The following is a 26045-nucleotide window of genomic DNA, read 5'->3' on the forward strand; positions in this document are numbered from 1 at the left end:
ATTGCAGGTTCCAAAATGATGTTATAGGCCTTACCTTTGCAAATACAAGGCGGCAAAAGTAAGAGCTAACTCGATTAAGTTGTTTTGGGGTTTTCATTGTGAATTGTAGTGCGTGTGATTCACCAGCAATGCGATGCAGGCCAATGCCACGGATGGCTATACACCCAATCCAGACCTTTTGAGGCAGATTCTAAAAAATACTGCAAATGAAAGGAGCACAGAGAATGCACTTGTTTCATCTGCTCTGTTTTTAGAATTGCTCAGTTCACCTTATTCACAAAAGGTGACCTGAGCATTTCTGGAGGGGCTGGACAATGGTGCAAAGAAGCGCTGTCCAACCCCCTTGCCTACATTAGTGCCAGGAATGGAGTAGATGTGTTGATGTAGCATATTCCTGGTAAGACCTGAAACTGGTTTATGGAGCAAAATGATTACTGCGGGCTTTGACCTTCAGGAAACTTGGAGGGGGGCTAAGGGCTAACCACGGTGCAGGAAGTTTGGAGGGCCTATAAGGGCCTACCACTGTGTAGCACACATGATTTCTCAGAGTTCTCAGATTGTACTCTTGAAATAGCTGGGCAGATAATTGAAATATTGAAGTGTCACACCTGTTAATATTTTGAGTGGCTTGACATCATTATCCCTTGGTGCATTTAATAGAGATCTCTGATCTGGTTGGTTGCTGCTTTTTCCCTAGTTGGTAAAAGGTGAAAAAGGCAGAGGGAGAGGAAAGCCGTGCACATGGTCATTTGAGAAGGAACATGAAAATGAATTTCATCTGACCACATAACGTCATTTAACCATCATCAAATTATGGTTAACCAAATATAAATGTTTTTTTTTTTAAACTCTATTTATTGAGTTTGAACAACACAACATAAAGAAACAAACATGAATGAGACATGAATCATCGGCATACATAGGATGAAGACAACATGGCAGTAATAACAGCAAGCGTGGGCCCAAGGGGCCAAGGACCGTAAGACATCAATAGGACAAGGCAGACAATCAATGCTGGCAGTGATACTGACATACCCCCACCCGCAGGTCTCAGTGAGCATCTAGCCATTTACCCCATATTTTTTCAAATTTACGGGGGCAGCCCCGTGCGTTATAAATCCGACGCTCTGAAGCTGCGCACCTGTCCAGCTCGTTACTCCAGCGGTTCAGGCACAGTGGGTCGGCAGACCCCCCGTTAGCTGCAATAAGTCTTTGCCTGCCCCCAACGTAATTGCCAGAAACATTTTCTCATACTTTGACAGGTCTGCTTCACCCCCGATGCCTAAGAGTACCATCTTGGGATCCCTAGGGACTGGTGTCGCCAGAGCGGCTGAGATTGTGTTAATACAGTCCTCCCAGAAGGCCTGTATCACCCGACAGTCCCATATCATATGGTAGAAGGTGGCAGGTTCATTTTTGCATCGAACGCATGTCCCGTCTTCCATTCCACCCCATCTGACCATTACGGCACGTGAGTGGTATGAGCGATGGAGGATTCTCAACTGTATTATTCTAATCCTGGATTCTATACCAATTTCTCTGGGGGACATTAATGCTTCCACCCAATATTCAGGTTCTAGGTGACCTACATCCCTTTCCCACTTTGCTTTGAGCCCGTCAAGCTGTGTAGCCCCGAAGGAGTTGAGGGCCTGGTAGAGGGTGGAAGTGACCTTAGAGGAGATGCGTTGCGGGAGGATATTGGTCTCAATGGGAGAGCAGAGGGGTATGATTGTCGTGTCGGGGAATTGGGTGCGGATGGCGTGGGTCAGTTGTGCATGCCGAAACCGGTCCATGGGTGCCAGGTCGAATTGTTCACGCATAGTCTCAAAACTATTTCCAGCAGGAGCGCATTGTGCCATATGGGTTGTGTCAGTGTTGGCTGTCCTTTCCAGCCGATTCGTTTGAGAGCGTCCGGCCAGGCGCCCAAATATAAATGTTAAAAAAAATATCAATTGCATAAATAAATCATTAAGGTATGATCTTAAAAATAGTGTACTCAGGGTAGAATCTTAAAATTGCTGTATTACAGGGTAATTTCAGGCTGACAAAGCAAAGAAGACTTATGAGTTTTAATGCATTCCCCTTTTTAGTACACTGGCAGGGGGCTTGAACTGGCTCTGTGGTTTCATGTGTCACTATCGCAACTATATGAATTCAACCAGGCAGAGAAAGACTGGAAACCACAGACCGTGTACAAGTAATAGTCAGATACAAACAATCCAAAAAATATGTTATTAAGTGGTTGGTAATAATACTGTCGCGGGAGATTGTATCTGAGCATGGTACCCCTGCCCAGGGACTCCAACAATCAAAAGACTAAATAAATGATACAATCACATTGCGCGTGTTCAAATCCCCAACAATTGTTTATATGAGTGGAATCAGTAAATTGGTTTCAGCCGACACGTGTTTCCAGCACAGCTCTACTTCTAAGGCTGTTATTTACCAATGTATGTATTGCATCATACAATTATCTTGTGTTTGAACCCAATCAATTATGTGATTTAGACAATACAAAATATAAGTTGAAAATGACAGACAGAAACCCACTGTGCCAAAGGATTAATTAAAAATCATAATAAATGATACAATATCACCATAATTAGTCCAACAAGAACATATATAATGCATATGCCTATGTAAATTCACTGCATCATTAAAACCAAAAAGGATACATTTCCGATGGGCAGTATAGAAAACCCAGAAGGAAGCAAAAGAGAAGTAAAAACAATGAAGCAAAACAAGTTTGTTTTCTAGAATATTGCACGAATTAACGTTACAATCTTATATCCAGTGTCACATACGTACATTTGATATATCGACCAAAATAAGTTAGTGAATCCCATTTGAGAATGAGCATGTTTTTCATATTGTGTCACAACATAACACCACATCATGGTATACGCATCCCAGAACTCACTGGTTCCAACCCATATGGAAATCTCTAACTCAATGAAAAATTCTCATTAATAAATACGTACCTTAGGCGCCCTGTAATGACAGCTCGTATTAAGAAGATACTAGAATTGATTAAATAAAACAAAATCCTAATTGATGAAACCCTTCTACACCATGATGAATTTATATTGATTACTCGGCTAATCAGCTATACACAAGAGAACCCATTATGCCCAAGTCAGACCACTCACCAATACTGATTCAAAATTATTGCAATTCTGTGGTTGCATATCTGTAGAGATTAATGTAAGCATTATCTGTATGACAGTCAATATAACACAATAACAGGCCAATAAACACAATCCTGATATGGTATTGGACACAAACGTACCACACCAGACTCCACATGGCTGGCTGTGCCTCCGCCATAGCATCTTCCTAGAGTCACAAGCCTGATATGTGGATGTTTGTGCGAAACTGGTCTGGCCTGAAATGAACAGACCTTCAACAGGACTTCACCTAAAATGATTGACACAATCCCATCCCTTCCCGCCTTCCTTAGAGAATTTCAACAGGTTGACCTGGGTGTTTTATTTAATGTTTCTGTTCTTAAGTTCTTCTAACCACTGCCCCCACTTAAAACAGTTCACTAGTCAAACCTCTGAAATGCATGCCTCTCAGCACAAGCTATACGTTATGCAAACCGACAGGTACAGATAAAGAATTTCAGAAGAGGCTAGTTACGCTGTAATGTTTTTGAAACACTTCACTTCATCTCTGCCTGACGAAGTGGCCTCAAGATCACGAAGCGTCGCAAATACATGACTTTGTTAGCCTAATTCAGGTATTGACTTGTTGTCATTTGGACGACCACTTTTTTGCTTGCTTCTTACTCATTCTGCCGTTCGCTCTCTCTTGATCTCAATCAATGAATCTCATGGATTCCCTTGTTTTCCATCTTGGACTCTCATTCTCTCTCTAGGTCACTATTTATCACTGGGACCTGCCACAAGCTTTGCAAGATATCGGCGGTTGGGAAAATGAAACAATCGTGCAAAGGTTTAAGGAGTATGCAAACCTGCTCTTTGAGCGTCTGGGGGACCGGGTGAAGTTTTGGATAACGCTTAATGAGCCTTACATAATAGCCAATCTGGGGTATGGATACGGCTCGTCTGCACCAGGTATGACCTTTTTTGAAGACCAACTACTTGTTCTCAAACCAAATGGTTTTAAAAAACGTAGATGAATTGACACATGAATCCGCATGCTCTTGCCCAATCTTGAAATTATCTTTGGCACTGAAAATGTTAGTCTTTCCCAATCTGTTAAATGTAAAATTTGGCTAAATGGTGGCAACAGTGCAACAAACTCTAAACAGATTTTGGCAAATGCATTGTCCTGAAAGCTATCAGCATTTGATTGTGAAGAACAGATTTAAAGTGGCAACTCTTGTCATTTGGTTTTGAAATGTACTTCTTGTGTGTTGGCACTCACTTACACACCTGGCCCTCCCTCCCCTGCGTCTTCCCCCCCTTAAATGCCACACCCACACCCTCCAGCCTCATTACACTTACTGTTTCCATGCTGAATCCGCCACCATCCTTCTTCCACTCAGGATTTGGTTTCAGGCACTCTTCCCTAGTTTCCAAGGCAACCATGTTTGTGCAAGTTCATTTTGCTTCCTTTAAATGGACTCTCATCTAAGAATATCCTTTCATGGAGAGAACATGTTTTGTTTGCACAACATTATCACACTGAACAACATGCAGCAGTGCTAATCTCATTGATGCCCACAGAAAGGGGATTACCTGGTGTGTAATGGCCAGAAGCACCAGGTGAAGGCCCTTGCTTCATCAGCCTATCATCTTCGTCTAGTCAGGCATTGCCAGGTAGGTCCGTCCCTGTTGTGGGCGGCAGCACTTTAAAGATCAGCCAAGTCAGACAATAAAACAGAGTGAGCAATACGCTAAAGAGATCTGAGAGGCATTTACTAAGGAAGCCTATCTCTCCTCATGCATATCAATTTTGCTAAGTCTGCCGCCGCTTTGTCCTACATCTTCCTGGCTACGACCCATGCCTCTATCCCCACATTAGTCCTCTCCTTCAGTTTCCATCCAATAATATGGCACTAGAATTCTCAAACCAGGGACTTGTATTTTTCCTAGCACTCCTCCTCTGATAGAAACTTAGCTTGCCCTATAATGTACATGTATCCCTGCCTTTGATCCAATGTGTTCCGCTTTGAGGGTTGCACTACACCGTTTTGCTGCCATACATCACAGACAAGCTCAAGATGTTTCCTAAAATGGTATTTCTAAAGATTGCATCTCTAAGTGGATGATTGATTGCTGCTGTCCGTGCACATACCCCCCCCCCCATGCACAGGTCAGATGGAAATAGCTCTAGTTCCCAGATCCACCCCAGTGAACTATGGATTCATTTTTTATTTTGTTTTAAGGAATCTCGGCAAGGCCTGGGCACGCACCTTATGCAGTAGGACACAACTTACTAAAAGCCCACGCTGAAGCCTGGCACCTGTACAATGACACCTACAGAGCCAAACAAGGTGGTCTGATCTCCATTACCATCAACTCGGACTGGGCGGAACCGAGGAACCCACATAAACAGGAGGATATTGATGCTGCTCGAAGATACGTACAGGTGAGATAACTGGATATAGAAATGTGCGACTACATCTTCAAAACGACCTTATGAGTTATCGTCTCCGACCCCTACAAAGATCATTGGAGAGCCATCCACGGTTCCATGTAATAAAGTCGCTGCTAAAATTGCTTTTTTAAACAAAATCATGGCAAAAATGCTGTGGTGTGGCCCCCGCAATCCATGTAATGGATGCGGGGGAAAACCCGGACCCATTTTACCGCACAAGGGGAGCACGGGACACCCCCTGTGTGGTATAATGGTAAAACTTTTACCGGGTCACACCATGGCCTTTTTGATGCAATCCTTTGTAAAAACGGCAATTTTTCAGCCACCATTTTAATGGACACCCTTTTTTTTGGTTGCATGTAAACATGTTCACAAGATTCAGGCCACCGTACACCCAGGGGCAGAGTTAATTACTGACATTTAAATTAAAGGGGATAACACAATTTAAAAACATATATTTTATATAATTGGTCTGTGAATGTGGTGAACAGATTTGATCTATTCTTCTGAGATGGTAACATTTGCAAATCCCAAGACGAGTCTAGCAGGACCTTCCCAATGCAGACATGGGACACAAAGCAGATGTAGTCTTGATATGTTCTAAATTCATTGATTTCCTATGCATTCAAGTATAACATATGTGTCACACAAACTTATTTATCACTTTTCAATCTTAAAATAATGTGAAGCACGTGGACCATATATTTTAGCGCATTGTAAATAAACAGCACTCACTGTACATTAAAAGGGGGAAATTCGTCCTGCTAAGCACAATCCACATTTTTCGATGTGTTCCTAGTTGTCATATTTCTTCAGATAAATGTTAGGAAATTCAGACACAATTCCCTAACACCATCCTCTAAAAATAAATGTACTCTCAGCCTACCAAAATTATATTATGGTGTTAGCATTAAAACATGGTCACTTATGTGAGGTAACATTCAATGCAGTGAAGACTATTTCCGATTTCATTTCCACAGTTCTACGGTGGATGGTTTGCGCATCCAATTTTCAAAAACGGCGACTACAATGAGGTCATGAAAACGAGGATACGGGAGAGAAGTCTAGCACAAGGCCTGAGTCAATCTCGGTAAGGACTTGCAGATCTGTTGTGTTTGGGCACAGCCTATCCCTAGCACACATGATAAAACTGGAATTTGAACGTAAAACGCTGTGCAGTTGCTTATAAACAAGACCCTTTTCAGTGCCGCCCTCTGTGAACATTCTGTTACTCGGTTGCTTGAAGCCATCTGTGATGGTAGGTTTGGCTCAGATCCTCGGGATCCGAATCCCCTGACAAACCTCTGCGCGATTTGCCGGCTCCCGCTTCAGACCAAAATAACTGACCAAGAGTCATTTCTCTCCAAGAGCCTCCTTCCACCTGCTTCATCTCTCCAGGCGGGTTTCAACCTGGAGATAGTTCTAGTGGTAACAGCTTCAAAGCCCAATGGACTGGCTTTGATGTTCATTCTTCTGAGGAGGGCCGTGAATACTCATGGTTCTTTTGGGACTACCTGATCCATTCCATACTTTTTTGCAGAATTTCGGTGTCTGTTTGGGTGTCTGCCTGCTCAGAGTGAGCTGCAATACACAGTTCTTTTTATATGTCTAAAACAGATAGAGGAGGAGTTAAACCATGGGAACATACCACAGTCCTACGGGTCCTGGGCAAGCCCCTAAAGGGAAGTGGGATATGCATTTTGTAACCCCACGGTCTGGTGCTAGTAATGGAGAACCTACAGGAGCTCATGTTGCTCACAGGTGTAACTTGCCCTGAGGAGCTACATTTGCGCTTAGGTGCAAACATGTCCCTGTGCAGTGCAGAAGGGAGGAGTAAAATTCTGCCGAATTCCCCTTTACATCTCCCGTCTGCACATTGCATTGCAAACTGAGTAAAGGGCAGGCCAGGCAGCATTTACATTTGATTCATATAGATTCCACCGGCTTTACAGTGAAAAGCCAGCGGCTTCCATAGGAATGCATCTGTTTTACGCCAGAAAGAAAACACCCTCCTAGCGTGAAACCAAGAGTTTTTTGAGGCAGAGGGGAAAAGGGAGGCGGAAACATAACTTCTTTTCCATGCCCCCGCCAGCACCTTCAAAAACCATGAAAATGCCCTGGTGCGAAGACGAGCATAACACCTTCTCGCTTCTCTTTTACACCTTTCTTTATGCTCCGGGGATGTGGAAAAAGAGCCCCACAATATCAAATAAGGGTTTAGATGGAGTGTTTTTTAAAAATAATTAAAGATTTCCTCCACATACATGTGGAAAGTATAGTATTTTATCTATGTCCAGCGACTGTTCAGTGATTAGCCTGGTCAAACTTATTCGAGCATAACCATCTCAATTTGTGGAGATTCAGTGAACTTCGAAACACCAGAAATTCGGTGATTCAGAGTTTTTGGTATACTCTGAACGAGCTCCCGCTCTGTTGCATTGAAGCATTAGGATAATTAAGGGTACGTACCTCAGGGTTTCTATCACCAGCTCACATAGTCTTCAGCATCTGTCTTATCCTTTAAGACCTTCCCAGGCTCATGTTATATCTCAGGTTGAGGGCTGGTTGAACTACATTAACATACATTTGTATCCTCTATTCTGTCCAGACCATCAATCACATAAGGATGTGGTCCACCTTCGACCTCAGGAGCCAGGCGTAGTCCTTTATGGAGAATTTTAAGATTAAACAAACTAGGTTTGTGTAACCACATTGCTTTTCTATGGCCAATCATAACTTAAATCCAATCAGGCACCAAGCATAGCCTTGGCATTCCCTGAGATTAAGCATAATAGTCACATTCTAACCTAAACAGTTTTTTTTACAAAACTGAAGCTATCAAAGAAGCGCTTGAAGATGTATTAAGTTCACCTCCTTAACTCAGCAACTCCTTTGGCCCTGGGTGTATTGTTCTAACCCCAGACAACATCGCCAGAATGTTGCCTCAATTCACGCAACATTTATTTTGTTTGACGGGAGCCAACATTTTGCCCACCAACCCCCAAAAAAGGGAAGGAGCAACATTTCTCAAAAGGACTTTTATCAATGGAGCTTTTGTTAACCTCCTAATTTTGGCATAACATTTCCCAAGGGATAATGTTAACAATGGGACCTTTTTGGTTTGCCTTTTAAGCACATTTTGCATCCAACAAGCACCCCAGGTATGAATACTTTTCTACTCTTTCCAATCAGTGTGAAACCACCAACTATATAAAACTCCTGCATCCTTTTCCCACCATCTGGATTTTAGCCTTTTTGTAATTTACCATCAACTCACAGTGGGTACAATACTCCTGAAGAGTCAACAAACTCTGTGGTAGACCAATACGGGCACTGAGTAAAAGGACAGTATTGTCTGTATAAGAAGGGCCCCACATTCTAAATGTTCCCAGTTTTTGGTGGGAAGGTATTTGCACAGGTCAGGGCAGGGGGCATGCAAGCAACATCCAGGTAAAATACCAGTGGTGCTACGACCTATCCCTGCTTTAATCCGACACTTGCATAGACCTTCTCAAAGAACTTCATGGTTCTTATTGATTGTCACCCTGACCGATGGTGATGAATACATGGCCTTCTTGGTAAAGTCCAAGAAAGCCGCGTTCAAGAGCTCAAGATGTTCATTAGCACTGACATGGTATGATGGAATCTAGCTTAGAGACTTAAAATGTACTTATTGTCCATCCAGGCTACAAGGAGGGATCATTTATTTCTACCAAACAATTTTCCCAATGGGCCAACAATGTAATCAGTCTAAAAATCCCAGGTACGTTATGTGCAGCTTTTTTGTGTATAGGAACTGCAGCTACATTAGTCAGGAATCACTCCACTCATACCAATCTCTATACATCGGGTTCAAACCGATCCTGACAAGCATTGCAGACCAGATGTTAATGCCATATTTGATAGTCCTAGAGGGCCTATTGCTCTTAATTTACGAAGTTTTGTAGTTTCACTGAAAATAGTTGGTTGCGTCCTCATGACCTTCAGCCGCTTCCCACCTATTCCTGCTACCCTCCATTTGCAATGTACATATATACATCTCTTTAATGTAGGTCTCCCAAGCTCTCTCGGGAACACACGCCTAATTAGCTTGTGTGTTAAGGCCCAGAATAACTTTAAATGTTTTTAGGAGATTGCACAGAGCGTGACGGCCCAATACATCACGACAACAGGCTTTTTAAAGTGGTTATCATCCACCTCCAACTCCCTCAGGGTCAGTCGCTTCTCCAAGCATCGAGCCGGTGGTAGATCTCACTCTTCGGCTGGGGCCTCCCTCTGGAACAGCCCCACTGCCTCACTGAACCTTGAGGAGAATCATCTCCGGTTCCAGTAGCACCTCCAAACCTTTCTCTTTGCTTCTGCTTTTTCTCCTCCTCTCCCTTGCTGAATTCCTGTCTGAAACTGCACTGGTTACCTCGCCACCCTCTGATCTCGGTCCCAGGTTCCTCCACCGCCAGCCGCACACCTGCACTGCCCTCTTGGCAACCTCCTGCACTCGGGACTGTCCCTGTATCCCTACGGTCCCTCTACCAGCACTTGACACTGGATGTCTGCACTTACCTTTGCACTTGCCACCAGCTGGCCGCACTTTACTTATTGTTATTTATTCTATTATCCCATGCACTTTCCCCCTGCCCCTTCTCATGTACTTGCACAATCTGAATGACACCTGGCCTAGTAGGATCGTTGTCTGTCTTCCCTCTGTTCCCGTCCCTTGCCTCATCGCGCCTTGAAACACTTGTGTATAGGCGGTTATAAATGCCATATCTTATCATATCCTTATCCTAACTGAAGTTCTTTAACGGTGATTAGCAAACACTGTTGCCCACCTTATCATCAAAGGGCCACTCATGTCTGCCATATGTGACTGAGTCTTAAACATTTATCACAAGAATGTCACTAATATGGCCAAATGACACCTCAAACCCTTCACAGTGCTCAAAGAGTTATTGGCCCGCAAGCTTCATGGCTTCTTTGGGGTTCACCTGCATCATCATGCAACCTAATCTTGGGGTCACTCCCATCAGTGTGCTCCATATAGCGAAAACCACCGCTTGGCCCACTCCATCACGAATGGGGAGTTTTGAGGCTCCACACACGTTACATTGCGGATGTAGGCTAAGTGTGGTTTTCCAACTATACAAGTTGTAATGCTTTGTTTATGGGGCCCTTAAATTCGACATCCTATGAGCCTCTACTGTGCTGTAGCTTTCTGGTTTTCCCATGAATGTACCAGGAGGGCTAGTTCTAGTTGCAGTGCTTGGTGGAATTCTCTGTTACAGGAGCTATTCAGTGTTTTTTTTAAACGAATCTTCTGCCACCTCCCATTGGGTGCTTTTTCTAATCCACGTAGCCCCAGGTACCTTTCCAATGATGATTGACCTATTGGACTAAGTGGTTGCGGCCCAAAGCTATATGTAACCGAATGGATGCCCTTTCACCCCTTGGAAAACAGTCTTCCAATTGCCTATAATGAGGTTTTTAGTAGGATCCCGTCCTTCAACTAAGGGTGCTAATATCTTTTCCCAGCTGGGTTTTGTTGCAGCAGCCAATGCTCATTGTCGTGTCCAAATGCGCGCAATGCAGCTTCCAGGCGCTCCAGGTGCAGGGACTGCAGAAACATGCCTAGCACTCCACATTTCTTGAGTGAAACACTTTGCCACGTGACCATCCTTCCCTCTGTTCATTGGCTGCCAGTCTGACTCTAGTAACCAGGTTGCCCCCACTGTGGATGACTAGTGAAAAGGTATGTTACAGTGGCTACATTCAAGCATGGGGAACGACTGCTTTTTTAGAGAAGCTCAGATTAAACCAATTCAGAATTGTGCTGCTTCAATCGAACAGTGACAGAAAAGTGTCAAGCAGTGAGGTCGCAAGGGGCTCGCTAGAGCACACTTGAAGCCCTTCTACCGCAAGTGTCCTGGTTTCACCATTAGTGCATTGGCGGCCAAAAGGGACGGTTGAATGTGTTTCCAACACGGTGGAAGCGCTTCCCCCAACCTGTGTTGAGGCCGAGCGCCTCCAGAGGCTGCTTTCTATTATTGCAGCTCAAAGATGAAATGCGTGAAATGACACACCTAGAACCCAGGTGTGAAGTGAAACCCCACGCTGCCACGTGATCATTTTGGAAAAAAAATGCTTCTATTTGAGCACATATAATTCAGGTAGTAGATCGCATTCCATAACCAGCTGTTTTTCGTAGATTAATTGAGAGATGATGTGCAAACCGTCCAATGCATTTCGGCGCTAACCAAGTTCTTCTCAAGGGACCACACATGTATGATATGATATGACATTTATAACGCGCCTATACACAAGTGTGTCGAGGCGTGACGGGGCAAGGGAGGGGAAACAGAGGGAAGACAGACAACGATCTTACTAGGCGGGTGTCATTCAGATCGTGCAAGTGCAGGAGAAGGGGGGGAAAAAGAAAAGTGCAGGGGGTGTGAGGGGGGGGATAATAAATAATAACAAAGTAAATAAAGAACGGCCAGCTGGTGGCAAGTGCAGGTAAGTGCAGACATAAGTGCTGGTTTGGGGACTGTAGGGATACAGAAAACAGTCCCCAGGTGCTGGGGTTGCCAGGGAAGCAGGTCTTTGGCCCGAGATAAGATGGGTGGCCGGGTAACCCGTGCAGTCTCATTACCAGCCAGGACTTCAGCAGGGGAGAGGGGGAGAGAAAGCAGAAGCAAAGAGGAAGGTCTTTAGGTGCTTCAGGAGAAACCGCTTCCGTCTGTGCAGGAACTCGTGGCTCTAGTATAGAACCTGCGTTCATGGCCATGTGGCAGAAGGCGACATGGTACTGCAGCACAGTACGCCAAGCCGGGACATACAAGTCACAGATGGGTCATATCCGGATCCTGTGTACAACGGCGTGCAACATTTATTCCCCCCCCTTTCAAATGGGTGCATATGTCCCGGCTGAAAGAAATCATGAGGCCATTTTTGGAATGACACCTGACCAAGGACTAATTCAAATGGACGCGCATACCGACGCCCAGACCTCACAGTACTGCGACACTGTTAAAAGATGCTATGCCAAATGCCGGCTACTACCCACATCCTGTTAAGCGCTCTGCTGCTCTCGAGCTGGGTCAGCGCTTTAAACAATAAAAATTAAATAAAATAATAATGCCTTTGCACAATGTGCATATGTCTGCAGGGCCTCTTACCCTTTTCTATAAAGCAACTGCACGCCAAGAGCAAAATACCAGAGTGACAATAACTAAAATAAAGATTTTATTTAAATAATTGGCCAGTATATCAGTATCTAATAAGGACAGTCAATCAGTCAACTTTATGTCAGGCTTAGCCCAGAAAAGTACAATGAAGGAACAATTTAATACAAATGTGAGACAATAAAATAGAAAAATGTAAAAATGAACGAGCAGGGTTATCAACAACCTGCAGCTGTAGAATAATGACGTGAATGAATAGTACAGGAATAAAGTGGCACATGTTTAAAATACGTCAGACCGAGTCAGTACATTTCGCCAAATCCACCAGGCATGGTTAATCACAGTGTAGATATAAGACCCTCAGGTGTGGGCATTTTACATAAGGCATCCGAAGCATCCGGAGAAGCCATCTCGCGTATGTCGCGCATATTGGCAGGAAGTGCGTATCAGATTCCTCTGTGGTGGAGCAGTAAGGACACCATTTTGAGGGCTTCAAGACCATTTACAGGGTAGTTGTGCTACTGCAAAGGCATCCAGTCTGAATTCAACAAATAGAGCTCATGAAGAGTTTGGAAACGTGCAATTGAGGCAGGGCTCAGGGTCTGCGGTAGATTTTAGATGGCGCTGGAAGCTAGTTATATTATTTGAATCAGAAATCCTCAGGGTTTCCAAGGTTTATTTGCTGACTCTTACTGTATCATCTGAAATCTGTGCACTTCCATCCAATAGGTGCAGCATCCCAGATCTGGTTAAGAAGTGGTACAGGTGCTTCTACCATGTCCATGATTTACCATTGAGGGATTCATTTGCATCTAGGAACATATCATAGTAGATGGGATTTGATGTTTTCCTACGTAGCCAGACGAGAAGGGGTCTACTCATAGTCAGAAATCCGAGCGGTGCGACACCAGCTTCCATCACCATTGAGACACTTGGTGTGCATCTAGGAAGACTGAGGATTTTCTTTAAAAGGGTGTTTTATGTAATTGTCAGAGTGGAGACTGACTCGAGCCCCATGGTCTCGCTACAGCATAGGGCAGTAGACCGTGCTGTGCGTATGCACTTCTAGCACCGTTAATGGGAGGCGGTAACCAGTTTGTAAGTTAATAGTGCGCATTGCGTCAGTGCGTCTTTTGAGGGTGAGGACGCTTTTGTCGAAAACCATATTCTTACTTAAAATAGAGAGTAGAGAAAAGGCTGCTCAATTGCACCCGACCCCCTTTTGATCCCTGCTTGGAGATCTGAGATGATACAGTTTTCTTCTACCCCGCCCTCCAAGCAGGAGAGAAGCCGCTTCCCATGTACCTTGGATAGTCCATCTATCAAACTAATGGGCCTGTAGTTACTCCGTGCTTGCGTATCCCCTTTCTTGTAGATGGGCACAATCTCTGCCTGCCGCCAGCTAGTGGCGATATAGCCACTTGTATTCAGGCGGTTGAAGAAACGGCCCAGAATTGGGGCCCAAATGCTATTGTCTTCCTTAAAGAGATCGATGGGGAGAATATTGACTCCAGGAGCCTCGCCTTTCTTTTGTACCGTGAGCGCAGTTTGAATTTCTTCAACAGAAAATACCAAAGCGTCCCAGTGAGAGTTCGTTGCTAGAAGGGCAGTCATGTTGTTCTCTTTAGCCAAAGAATAAACAGAACTAAAGCATCGGATCCAGACTTCCTGAGGGATGAAGTATTAAACTTCTTGATTTGATGGTGACCCCGATATAATTTCCGAGATGAGTTTCTAGAAAGAGCAGGAGTTGTTGTTCGCCGAAGCATCTACAAGTTCACATTTCGTTTCCTCCACAGGCTTTTTTTAGGTGTCAATTCAGTGCTTATATGTTCCTGTCAGTAGACGGACCTGGTCACAGTATCTTTTAGATTCCTTTTCCTAATGAAGGGCTGTCGTGGCCAGGCGGCAGTCTGAATCGTACCATGAATGCAAGACTGCGCGTTCAGCTTAAGACTGCAGGGGCTTTAGTAACTGTATGTGTTCTGAAATTAAAGAAAACTTGAATATAAGAAAAAATATTTGATGAATAAATCGAATAGTATGAGGGTCATTAGGAGTTTCCGGGTCTTCCTCCAGTAATTCCAGCGGGATAACGGGAAACGGGCCTACCATTGCCAGCGCCTGATATCCCTGGCAACGCCGGCAATTCCACATTCCATGGAGTCCTACAGGACTCCATGTGGGGAATTTCTGGTGTTTCTGGCACCGGTGCCAGAAACACCGGCTGTTTTTTGGCCGGTGGGGGCCTGATTTACCTCCATCTCTTGGCTTGAAGTAACTCAGGTAACCCCCACCAGCAAACTTGTAGTTTGGCGGTGTGGGAACAGCGGTGGTCCCGCACCGCCAAACTTCTAATGAGGCCCTATGGCTGTAGACTTTGGGACCAAAAGTGATGATTTTTTGCGCTTGACATTTTTAAATTGGTGAAATGTGCCCGCTTCATAACGTGCATAACATTAAAATGATGCGTCACTTGTGTACCAAAGCAATGCTCCATCACTAAATGTATTGTGTTTTGTTCCTCCTCAGTCTCCCTGAGTTTACAGAAAGTGAAAAGCAGCGAATCAAGGGCACTTTCGACTACTTTGGCTTCAACCATTATACCACCATATTGGCTTCCAAGGCTGAATTCCCGGCTTTTGTCCAGTCCTATGATGCCGATAGGTAAGGAAGTCATAGTCGCAGCAATGCAAGAAAAGGACTGAGTACATTCTTAAATTCACCCGGCACCTCATTAATAAAAGAGCACCCTGCACATAGGGAAGATGTGTGCGATTAAGCTGCCTGGGTTGCACTTTGGTATTACAGAAGTTGCTCCCGCCTTCTGTAATACAGAATGCGCATGCGCTTCCTAGTCAGGAGCCCATTACTGAGAGTGTGCGCACTCATTTGCGCGGTGGCGTGACCCATGCAAACAAGGAAATGTAATTGCTTTTGCGGAAGTGTCGTATTAACAAACTACGTGCATGGCAAATCAGCGAGTGGGTGGGAGAGTGTGTGTGATTATGTGTCAGTGTGTGTGTCCATCCATGTGTGCACAGAGACGTTTTTATGGGAGGGCAAAAGGGGCCCCACAAGGCTGCCTGATCTAAAGAATAAGATTTCATTGTTCACCAGATTTAAATACCACATGTCAGGATATTTTATGGCGTGCTGCTGAGGCTCTAAACCTATTGCCTTTCTGCTTTGACAAGTACATTCTGCCTTGATGAATTCATCATGTATTGCTTTCTGTGTTCACTGTGGTACGCATACATAGTATGCGTGTTCCTTATGGCACAACTCCTGTAGCCTTCTTTCCTTCCTGAGGGAATTATGCTGATCATGTGCAATAGCCAAAGTTGAAATGCATATTGATATCTTGAGTGCCGCAATGGTTCAGAAGTTAGCTCAGTGTATAGATATGTGTTTCTATGCAAGATTAGAATAGCACATTCCAGCAAGGCTGGCTGAGCCTTTCCCATGTTTGAAGTTTATAAACTGCCTGCCTATGTACTTGGTTTTGCAACACAACAGGTGCTATTATCAGCAATGTACCTGCACCAGATAGGAGTTGCTATAAAAACTAACATGTCATCTGTGTGATGAAGGTCTAGAAATTGGTTTGTTCAGATGGGGTGTTGTAAAGCCTAAGCAATCACCAAGTGGTGAATAAGTATCCAAATTCAAGACTGTGGAACCAAAGCGTTCCTGCTTGTATCTTGGCTTTGCCAGTAGACGAAACAGTGATCCTGGTCAAATCATGTAATATATCTTACATTACTGTGCTGCCGTTTGTGATGGTTGCCTTCTCGCATTGTTTAGCCCATTAACAGTGGTCGAAGTGTATGAAAAGAAATAGTGGAACTATGTTCCCTGTTGGCCTGCCCCCAAGCCCCGCCAAGCTGTTTAAGGGAATGTTCTGTGCACTGCAGTGCAAGCTCCAACTTCTTCCTACACTTCCGTTCTGGAATGGGTTCTTTTTCAAATAAAAGTATAGGAATAGCATTCTTAATTTAAAAAGAAAGTAGAGGAACAGCACTCCTGACCGCTCCTGCTCATTTAGTTGATCTGTTTTCTTATGTAGGCCATTTGAGTGGAATGGGTGGTAGACAGAAGAGAGCTGACCAGATGTTGCAGGCCTCCAGCAAGCATATTTTAAGGTCTGCTCGTGTGACAAAAAACGGTTTGCTTTTTTGTAAAAGTCAAATATTTTTCTGCACATTTATGAATTACAATTTCACAAATCAGTGTTTTGGATGTATTTAATGCTTTAAAATACAAAAGACAACCCCAGATTAAATCTGTTAAATCACATCAACTGGTATGCTGGTACTTCTAAACATCCCTTGCTGCTAGAGAGAATGAAGCTAGAATCATTCTCATTTTGCGTGACACCCTTCTATGATATTTAGTTTTTAAAAATTGTCATGTTTGGTAATGTGATTTGTGTACTTTCCAAGTCAGTTTTGTAAAAGGAGATTACTTTAGTTCATGGTAAGAACCGGAAAAGAAAGTGTGCAAATGCAGAAATTGCAGTGTTGATGCAGGCCACAGCTTCACCCCTTAACCAATGTGTGATTCTGGGCATCTCATTTAATCTTGTATTACCTAACCTCTCGAAATTGCCAGTCCCTAAACCTTTCAAAATTGTGAGCCCTGCAGAGTGACTTCCTTTTCAGCATATGATCTTCAAAAAAGCTGTACTCGTGGTTTCACTGGCTACAGTGTTGCTTACACTATAATAGTGAGCATTGATAAACTGCACACTACAGGCACATGTTCCTTTGATCTCTAATGACAACACTATTTGAAAACAATGTCCCACTTCTAATGTCAGTCTGTCTGGATACAGACACCATCCTGGTAGCTTCTAATCTGCATCCACTATCCATGCTATGCTATGTGTAGCCTTCTCCTTCCCTCCATTTGGTCTCCTCTATCAATGCTTGAGCACTTTTGCATTCTGTAAGGCAGATAATGGCAGCTCTCTATTCTGGGTTACATGTACCTTTTACATATGGTCCTGCATTCATACTACAGGCTGCATACCTTCCTGGATGTTATTGATAACAAGTCTCCTGTATCTATAGTAGAACAGAAAAACAAAAAATGGACCTTGGCAAATGAGATCAGAACATTTATTAGTAGTGACAACACCAACTTTTGTCAATATATATATATTTATTTATGTATAACTTTCAAATATTTGTTTACTTCCAACATCCACATCTATATACCACCATTCATTCCATCATTCATTCACACTCTCACGAAATGTATAGATCTTTCACAGGTAGGGTAATACATCCACCTAAATGCTCATTTTTTTACATAAATCCCAACACTTCTTTACATTTTTCAGTAAGCGTTAATACACAAAATCAAATAGCATCATGCTTATTCAATGTGACTCGACATATGTTTCGGTTGTCAAAAGATAGGCTCCCAACTTGAGCCAGTCAGTATAGGCGACCTTCTTCAGGAGACGGATGGTTCAATTGCAACCACTCCGAGATGTCAAAAGGTGGGGCATGTCGTCAAACATCAATCTACAAATAAACAATATACAGTTCGTCAAAGTTCTGATCTCTTATTTCTACAGACACAGAAACATCTTGTGTGTATACCTCAGTCAATGTGTATACAGGCTGACACTCACCTCCAGAAATAATGATGGTGTCGCGTATCAACGGGGAAATTTATCCTACAGTAGTTGCGGATTACTCTGCACCAAAATTTGCAACGGAAGAGAAGGACATGGCGCTTCAATGAGCATCCCTCCTGATAATAATCAAGACCAATGTCAAAATTATATTACTACATAAATGCTTTTAGATACACGCTCTTACCTGATCCATAGTTTAGGTGCATGGGTGTATTTCACATGGTTCAAAGTTTTTAATTCATAAATAAATATATATTTTTTTACAAAAGTTGGTGTTGTCACTACTAAGAAATGTCCTGATCTCATTTGCCAAGGTCCATTTTTTGTTGTTCTGATATATTTAGCCTAAAGGACCTTTGGTAGTTTAGGCATCCCTTGTTTTGAAACCATCTATACTAGAACAGAAACAACCTCTTCGTAGACTGCTAATGTTGGCCTTCAAATGCTACTTGTTTATCATTCTGATTACAGCAAGAATGAAGAGGGTAAGGGGACTTAAAGGGAGTAAACATGCTTATTTTGGTTCACTTAATTGCTTTGGTTTGGTGGTGGAGGGGCCCCAAGGATGTCCGTTCCCCTTGGCCCCAAAAGTGCTAATAATGGCTCTGTGTATGCGGTCCACTCAACAATTCTGAGAATATTCTTTTGTTGGAGCACAGGAAGGCCCCAGGGAAACAATGTGGCTGACGTAATGGTAATGTTTATTTATATAGCGCCTATTTACAGGCAAGTGTTTCAAAGCGCTGTAGGAGGGAGGGAACAAAGGAAAAAATAACAATCGTTCCGAGCCCTTAAAATTCTGAAATGATAATAGTTTGCAAAGGCAGAGTAACAGTGAAGATAACAGCAAATAGGTCTGACGACGATTCTGCAGTTTTTCCAAGTGCAATTAAGGGGTCACCATGCAGGGAGTGAAGACAAGGGGGGACAGACAGACGATCTTGAGACATGGTACATTAGGATCGCGCAAGTGTGAAGTAGAGACCGAGAGACGTTTTCTCCTGCCCTTTCCTGCATACAGGTGTTCAGCACACTTATATCCCCACGTTGTGCTAGAATAAGGTTGTCTTTGCATGTAAAACAGGACAAGAACAGTTTTGTATCATCCTCGGACATAAATCAGAATTAGCAGAAAGAATAGCAAAATAGGTCTATGTGTGTCACCAAAGAAGACAAAGAGCATAAAACAGCATGGACGTCTAGAGGGAACAAAAAAACTAAAAACCAAAACGATCGCTACTGAAGAGAATGTACCATTTTGTGTATCTCATGTATTTACTTTGCCAATATTTGTCTAACTTGTCATACCAATAAAATACCTTGTATTGTACTGAATAGTGAATGAGCAGAAGTGTTGTAGGGAGGGTGGGGTAGAGAAAGATTGGGCTGGGGGGAGATTGCAGAAGATTGGGTGTGTGGATTGGGATGAGTGGGGTGAGATAGGTTGGTTGGGATACAGTGGGATGATGTGTGGGGTGAAGAGGGGTAGCATTTGGTGAGATAGTGTTGTTGGGTAGAGTGGGGTGGGGTAGGGTTGGTGGGTGGGATAAGGAGAGAAAGTGTAGGTGCTGAAAAGTAGGCAAGGGCAGATGGGTAGGGTTAGAGTTGAGTGAGGGTGTGAGTAGAGTTGAGTATGGGGTAGAGTTGGGTTAGTATGGGTAATGTGGAGGCGGGCGAGGGTATAGTCAGAGTGGGTGAGAATACAGTGGGTGGGTGGGTCGGTGAGCTATAGAGGCTAATGTAAGATGGGTGGGCACTGAGTGGGTGAGATAGTGCGGGTAGAGGGTTGAGGTAGGGTGGCTGGGGTCAGCGAGGTGAGATGAGTTGGTTGAGTGAGTGAGAAAGGATTGGGTAGGGAGGGTAGAGTGGGTAGGCATAGAATGGGGTCAAGTGGAGCAAGGAGGGGTAAAATGGGTGGTGTAAGGTGGATGGGTAGGGGTAGAGTGAGTGGTGTAAGGTGAGTGGGTAAGTGAAGAGTGGTTTGAGGTACAGTAGGTTGAAGTAGAGTGGTGTGAGGTCTGGTGGGTGAGGGTAATGTGGTGCCCTTCATGCCCTTCCCTCAACAGAAAAAAGTACTCCAAAGACCAGCATTTATTTATTTTATTTATATGTAATGCGCATAGACAAGGTCCATGTCCATGTCATAATAGAGCAGAGACAACACACAGAAACAGGGCCACAGAAGGGAGACGGGCCAGGGGAAGATTAACTAAAAAGAACAGTTTTGAGGTGATGTTTAAATTTCCTGAAACGTGTGCAGGCTCTTACGTCAGGTGGCAGATTGTTGCATTGACTTGGTGCTGTGTAAGTGAAGGAGCTCTGAGCCACAACAGCCAAATGTGTCTTAAGAATGAGAAAAAGATTGGAGTTATTAGATCGAAGGACCCTCCCTGCGGGCAACCATGCCAGTTTGTCTGCAAGGTAGCTGGGGCTTTTTCCATGTATGCATTGTTATGTAATGCAGAGAGTCCGATACACCACCCTTCTCTCCACCGGGAGCAAATGAAGGGCCCGTCCTGCATTGGAGACATGATCAGATTTCTTTAAGCCTTCCCCCACTCTCACTGCATTGTTTTGGACGACCTAGAAGCAGGCCAACTGACCTCTACAGGTGCCTTGGAGGAGACTCACACAGTGGTGTATGCAGGCTCCAATGAATGCCCTGGCAATGGTGGCATAGTTAGACCTGTTGAGAAAAGGCCTAATTTGAGCCAGCAATGTTTGGTAGTAGCCTTCACTGGAAACAAGACAGCTCATGTGTGCTTTCATAGATAGCCCCTGGTCTAACACAACCCCCAGGGTTTTCACTTTGGTTAGCGTTTTGATAAAGCAGCCTGCGATGTTAAAGACTTGATATTCACTCACAAGTTTTCTTAGCCGGGCAGCTGAGCATGCAATCAAGTCAGTTTCATTTGCATTCAGTGCAGGGCCATTAACCCTCATCCAGAATTCAAACTGGTTATACACATGGTTAACCATGATGGTGCCTTTAGCATGGTTCCCTGAGAGGCTGGTCAGGCACTGAGTGTCGTCGGCATAATTTGCATACAGGGTACCATCTTCATCCAACATTTTTAAAAAGGGGGATGGTATAGATGTTAAAGAGTATGGTTGAAATGCACGCCCCCTGAGGTACCCCGCATGGCACCAGATAGCTTTCAGCCATGGCATCATGGTCCAAATTGGGTCCTTCCTCTCCTCTATCTCTCTCTCTACCTGTGGTGTTCCCCAAGGGTCTAACCTCACTCCATGGCTGTTCAACCAATACATGGCACTTCTCTCGCACTGCATTGCTGCTCTCTGCCCCAACTTTCAGTGGTATGTGGATGACACTCATCTCATTTTCAGGCTCCCCTCTGCCACCTCTTCTCCATCTCTCATTTCTGACTGTCTGCTATACAGGAGTGGTGTGCTGCCAATGATATCTGCATTAATGCCAGTAAGACTGAGATTCTCATCATCGGCACACCTGCTCCCTCCTTTCCTGTCACTCTCTGGCAGCCTCCCTTGGCCCTCTTCCTGCTCCCACCTGTGAGGCTAAAAACAACGGGATCATCTTTGACTCCACACTCTCCTTCTCTCCTCACATCTCCGACGTCTCTAAGAAGTCACACTACCAACTGCACCGCCTCAGAGGTATTTTTCCTTTCCTCTCCTTCCCCCAGAAGCTCACTGTCTCCAGATCTCTGGTTCTCTCTAGGTTGGACTACTGCAATGGCCTCTTTCTAAATCTGCCTGCTTCTACTCTCCGGCCTCTGCAACTCATCCAAAACAGGACTGCAAGACTTGTCCTTGGCCTCAAGCCCAGGGATCGTTTCTTTCCAGGACTGAAATCTCTTCACTGGCTCACAGTGGCTGCGAGGATTAAGTTCAAAACCCTCTGCATTGTCCACAATGCCTTCTTGGGGCTGGGGCCTCAATACCTTCAACTCCCTCTTCGTAAATATCTTCTTTCTCGAGCCCTTCGCTCCTCCGCCTCCAACTCCCTCAGGTTCAGTCACTTCTCCAAGCAATGAGTTGGTGGTAGATCTCTTTCCTCGGCTGGGGCCTCACTCTAGAGCATCCTCTGTGCCTCTCTGAAACTTGAGGAGAACCATCTCTGGGTCCGGAAGCACCTCAAGACCTTCCTCTTTGTGTCTGCTTTCTCTCTTCCTCTCCCTTGCTGCACTCCTGGTTGAAATTGAAACTGCACTGGTCACCTGGGTACCCTCTGATCTCGGGCCCAGGTCCCCGCACTGCCAGTTGCACTCCTGCACTGGTTGCCCCCCTGGCAATCCTTGCACTCAGGGTCTGTTTCTGTATCCCTACAGTCCCCTACCAGCACTTGACACTTGATATCTGCACTTACCCTTGCACTTGCCACCAGCTGACCTCCCTTTTTATTTATTTGTATGTATTTGTTTTATTTGTTCTACTGTGTGATCACATGTACTACACTGCCCCCTCCTCTTTCCCCTCGCACTTTTCACCCCCCCCCCCTCCTCTGCACTTGCGCAATCTCAATGTCACCTGGCTTAGTAAGATCGTTGACTGTCTTCCCTTTATTCCCCCTCCCTTGCCTAGTCATGCCTTGAAACACTTGTGTATAGGCATGTTATGAATGCCATATCATATCATACAGAAAACCTTGGCCAATCGACCTGAGAGGAATGATTTGACCCAGTTGGTGGCGTTGGAGTAGAAGAAAGTTGTGTCACAGAGCCTCTGCACCAATATTCCATGGTCTACCATGTTAAACGCAGAGGACAGATCAAGCAGCATAAGCATGACTGTGCTGCCCTTATCAAATGATGTAGGATATTTGATTTAAGGTCCAGCAAGGTGGACTCAGTGCCATGTGCTGTACTAAACCCGGACTGTTTATGCCCTATGAGATTGTGTGATTACAGAAATTCTTGCTTCTGTATATGGGCTACATTATCCAGGATCTTTAACAGAAAGGGGAAATTGGTAATGGGGCAATAGTTCTCGGATAAAGCAGGGTCCAAAGATGTTTTATTTTAGGAGTGGTGAGATCCATGCCTGTTTGATGAGACTGAGAACATTGTTCCCTTGAAAGCAGCGGTTTATAAACTTGGTAATTAAAGGTAAAAGTTGTACTGCAGAAGCCTTAATAGCAGTGGGTTTGAGGCTGGACTGTATTACCGAGAATTCTGCTTCTGTCACTTTCTTGAAAGAGAAGGGTGGAAACATGTGAGAAGGTAGATCTGTATTGGCAGTGGCCTGGATGGAGGCTTGGGTAGTACAGTTCGTCTTTACCTGTTCTCTAATGGTATCAACTTTGATTCTCATGGCTTCCTGTATGCTGGTTCACCATGTGGAGTCTTTCACAATTTCCGTGGAGGCCGGGCAAGGGGATTCGAGTTCTCTTAAAGTTCTGAACAGTTCTCTGGTACTGGATGATGCGTCAGTAATTCTATTGTCGTACGATTGTCTTTTTACCTCGTAGATGGCCATTTTATTCTGTTTGGCAACACAAGTGTAATCATATTTATTGGCCAGGGACGGATTGTTGGAAGTCCCTTTCTTAAGGGTTCTAAGTTTTGATATATCAGTGGAGAACCGGTCCTTCGATAGCATAGCCTTGGTATGGTGTGTTTTTTTTCTGGCACTAGTTGGTTAACTGCTGTTATTAGCATAGTCTGATAAGCTTCGGCCAGGTCACTGGCACTGTCAAGATCAGATCGATTATTGAGTGTAGAAGAGATGTAAGCTTCCAATGCCGCTGGCATGACCTTGCATAGGTTCCTGTATTTAGACCAACTTCTGGACCAACTTCTGGACACTTGAGTTTTAGTATGCCGGACAGTGCATGGTAAAGAGAGAAGAATAAAACAGTGATCTGACCAGGGGCATGGTCTTAACTCTACATTCTCGAGGTCCACCTTATGTGAGGCCAGCCTGTCCAAGGTTCTTTCTTTATCATGGGTGGCAGGCTCCACACACTGAGAGAATCCTAAAGCGGTTAATGTCGAGCTGGCAAGTTGGGCCATCTTATCAGAGATTAGATCACCTAACAGTATCAGTTTAGCTGAAGGTTTAATAAGAGGAAGCATTATATCACTGAAGTGTATCAGAAGGTCGTGTTTGGATCCCTCGTGAGCTTAACAAATAAAATTTCCCAGTCTTGTACCGCAGTACCTGAAATTGGGTGGATCTGGAGAGAGGCCCTATAGATCAGGGCTACTCTCTTTCTCCCCTCCCCCCTCCTGTGCCCTGTTGGCGATCTGCCTCCAAGATCTTGTAATCTGACGGAATAGCTAAAGCAACTACAGGACCGGCAGCAGCATGAAGCCAGGTCTCTGTAATTGCACAAATATTGATTTCCGAGTCTTTAATGTATTCTTCTACCTCAGTGGCGTGCTTAGCCAGGGAACGAGTGTTGAGCATCATGCAGGCTATGGAATTCTTTGGTATATGAGGACCCGGATCTGCACTAAAACCACAGTTTGGCAGCCAGGTCCTGAGCTGGGAGTGGGAGCCATGGTTCAGGACTGATGGCGAGGTAGATGTTATGTTGATTGGTTGTGTCCCATCCCCTGCCACAAGCCTCCCCCTCCAAGCCTTCCCCAAATGTATCGTCCGGAACTGTCGTGCTATTGGGTGTCACCGTCGATAACTCTGTTGTGGACTCGCTGGACTGGTTAGGTCCCAGGTCAAGTCCTGTGCTTCACACCAGATCAGAACGCTTGTTAGACAAGAGACCCATGTCAAGATATTTTTCCACTATGCTAGCCCTATCCTTAACGTGTCCAGCCAAAAGGGTATCCAAATCCGGCAACATCATGCAAACAGAGTGGGTAGGCGCAGAGTGATACATAGGTACCCGCAGGAAGACCTCAACGTGACTCCTTCTGCACCCCAGACGCGAAACGCCGATAACTGACCTCTCAAACACGCAGTTCATGTGACTCGAGGGGCTCGGTGAAGCCAGAACTTGTAGTTCAGAAGGACTACAAAGGCGAAGGAAGGTTATGGCGCTTTCGCAACTAGATGGAATTATCAAAAGATGGTACAATGCTGAAAAAAAATAACGGAGCGAAAGGCACCGTACATGCAGTCCTTGCTGCTTAGAATGAAAAAAATGTGAAAGAACAAATTCATTTATACACGGATACATTTAGAGTATTCCGTTGCAACAAAAGTATCAGGCACAGCTTTCAAATCAATAAAGTACTGCCCTAACAAACACACAGTCACTCAGAGCAACACCCACACTGCCACACTACCTATGGTTGACCTTAAACCATGAGCTAGGAGTAAGCTTGTAAGGGCACTGCCTCCACATGGGTGGCCTGGAGCAGGGCACCTTCCGCATCTCATAGTGCCGTGTTGAACAGGGTACTTTTTAACTGTTTTTACCAGTTTTACTTATAACATTTGGTGGATTCTTGCCACAATAGCTACAGCTACTCACCCTTTCTTCAATTTATAACCAACTATGGGCCCAACATATAAGGAAACTTGGAATCATGCATAAAGGAACAGTGCCCCCACAAGTCGTACTGTAGGAGGCAATTTATGTATGCCTCCCGGGACGACCTATGTCTTTGCCCTACTTTAAATGAGGCATGCATGTCCTGAGTTATCCTATTTTTCTCACGAGCCTATTCGGGCTGCTGGCTTTATGAATACTGCATCGTGCAGTG

General features: G+C 44.5%; 1 protein-coding gene across 1 annotated transcript in view; it reads left to right on the top strand.

Moving 5' to 3' along the window:
* Positions 1 to 26045, top strand: part of LCT (lactase) — a 436501-nt gene that overhangs the window by 380992 nt on the left and 29464 nt on the right. The window contains exons 13-16 of the mRNA XM_069613984.1: positions 3881 to 4079; positions 5357 to 5559; positions 6549 to 6658; positions 15279 to 15413. Of these exons, the coding sequence (XP_069470085.1) occupies positions 3881 to 4079; positions 5357 to 5559; positions 6549 to 6658; positions 15279 to 15413 (647 nt within the window). The remainder of the gene's footprint in view (positions 1 to 3880; positions 4080 to 5356; positions 5560 to 6548; positions 6659 to 15278; positions 15414 to 26045) is intronic.

This window comes from Ambystoma mexicanum, chromosome 9, assembly GCF_040938575.1.
Source record: "Ambystoma mexicanum isolate Mex_15411 chromosome 9, UKY_AmexF1_1, whole genome shotgun sequence".
Taxonomy (NCBI): Eukaryota; Metazoa; Chordata; class Amphibia; order Caudata; family Ambystomatidae; genus Ambystoma; species Ambystoma mexicanum.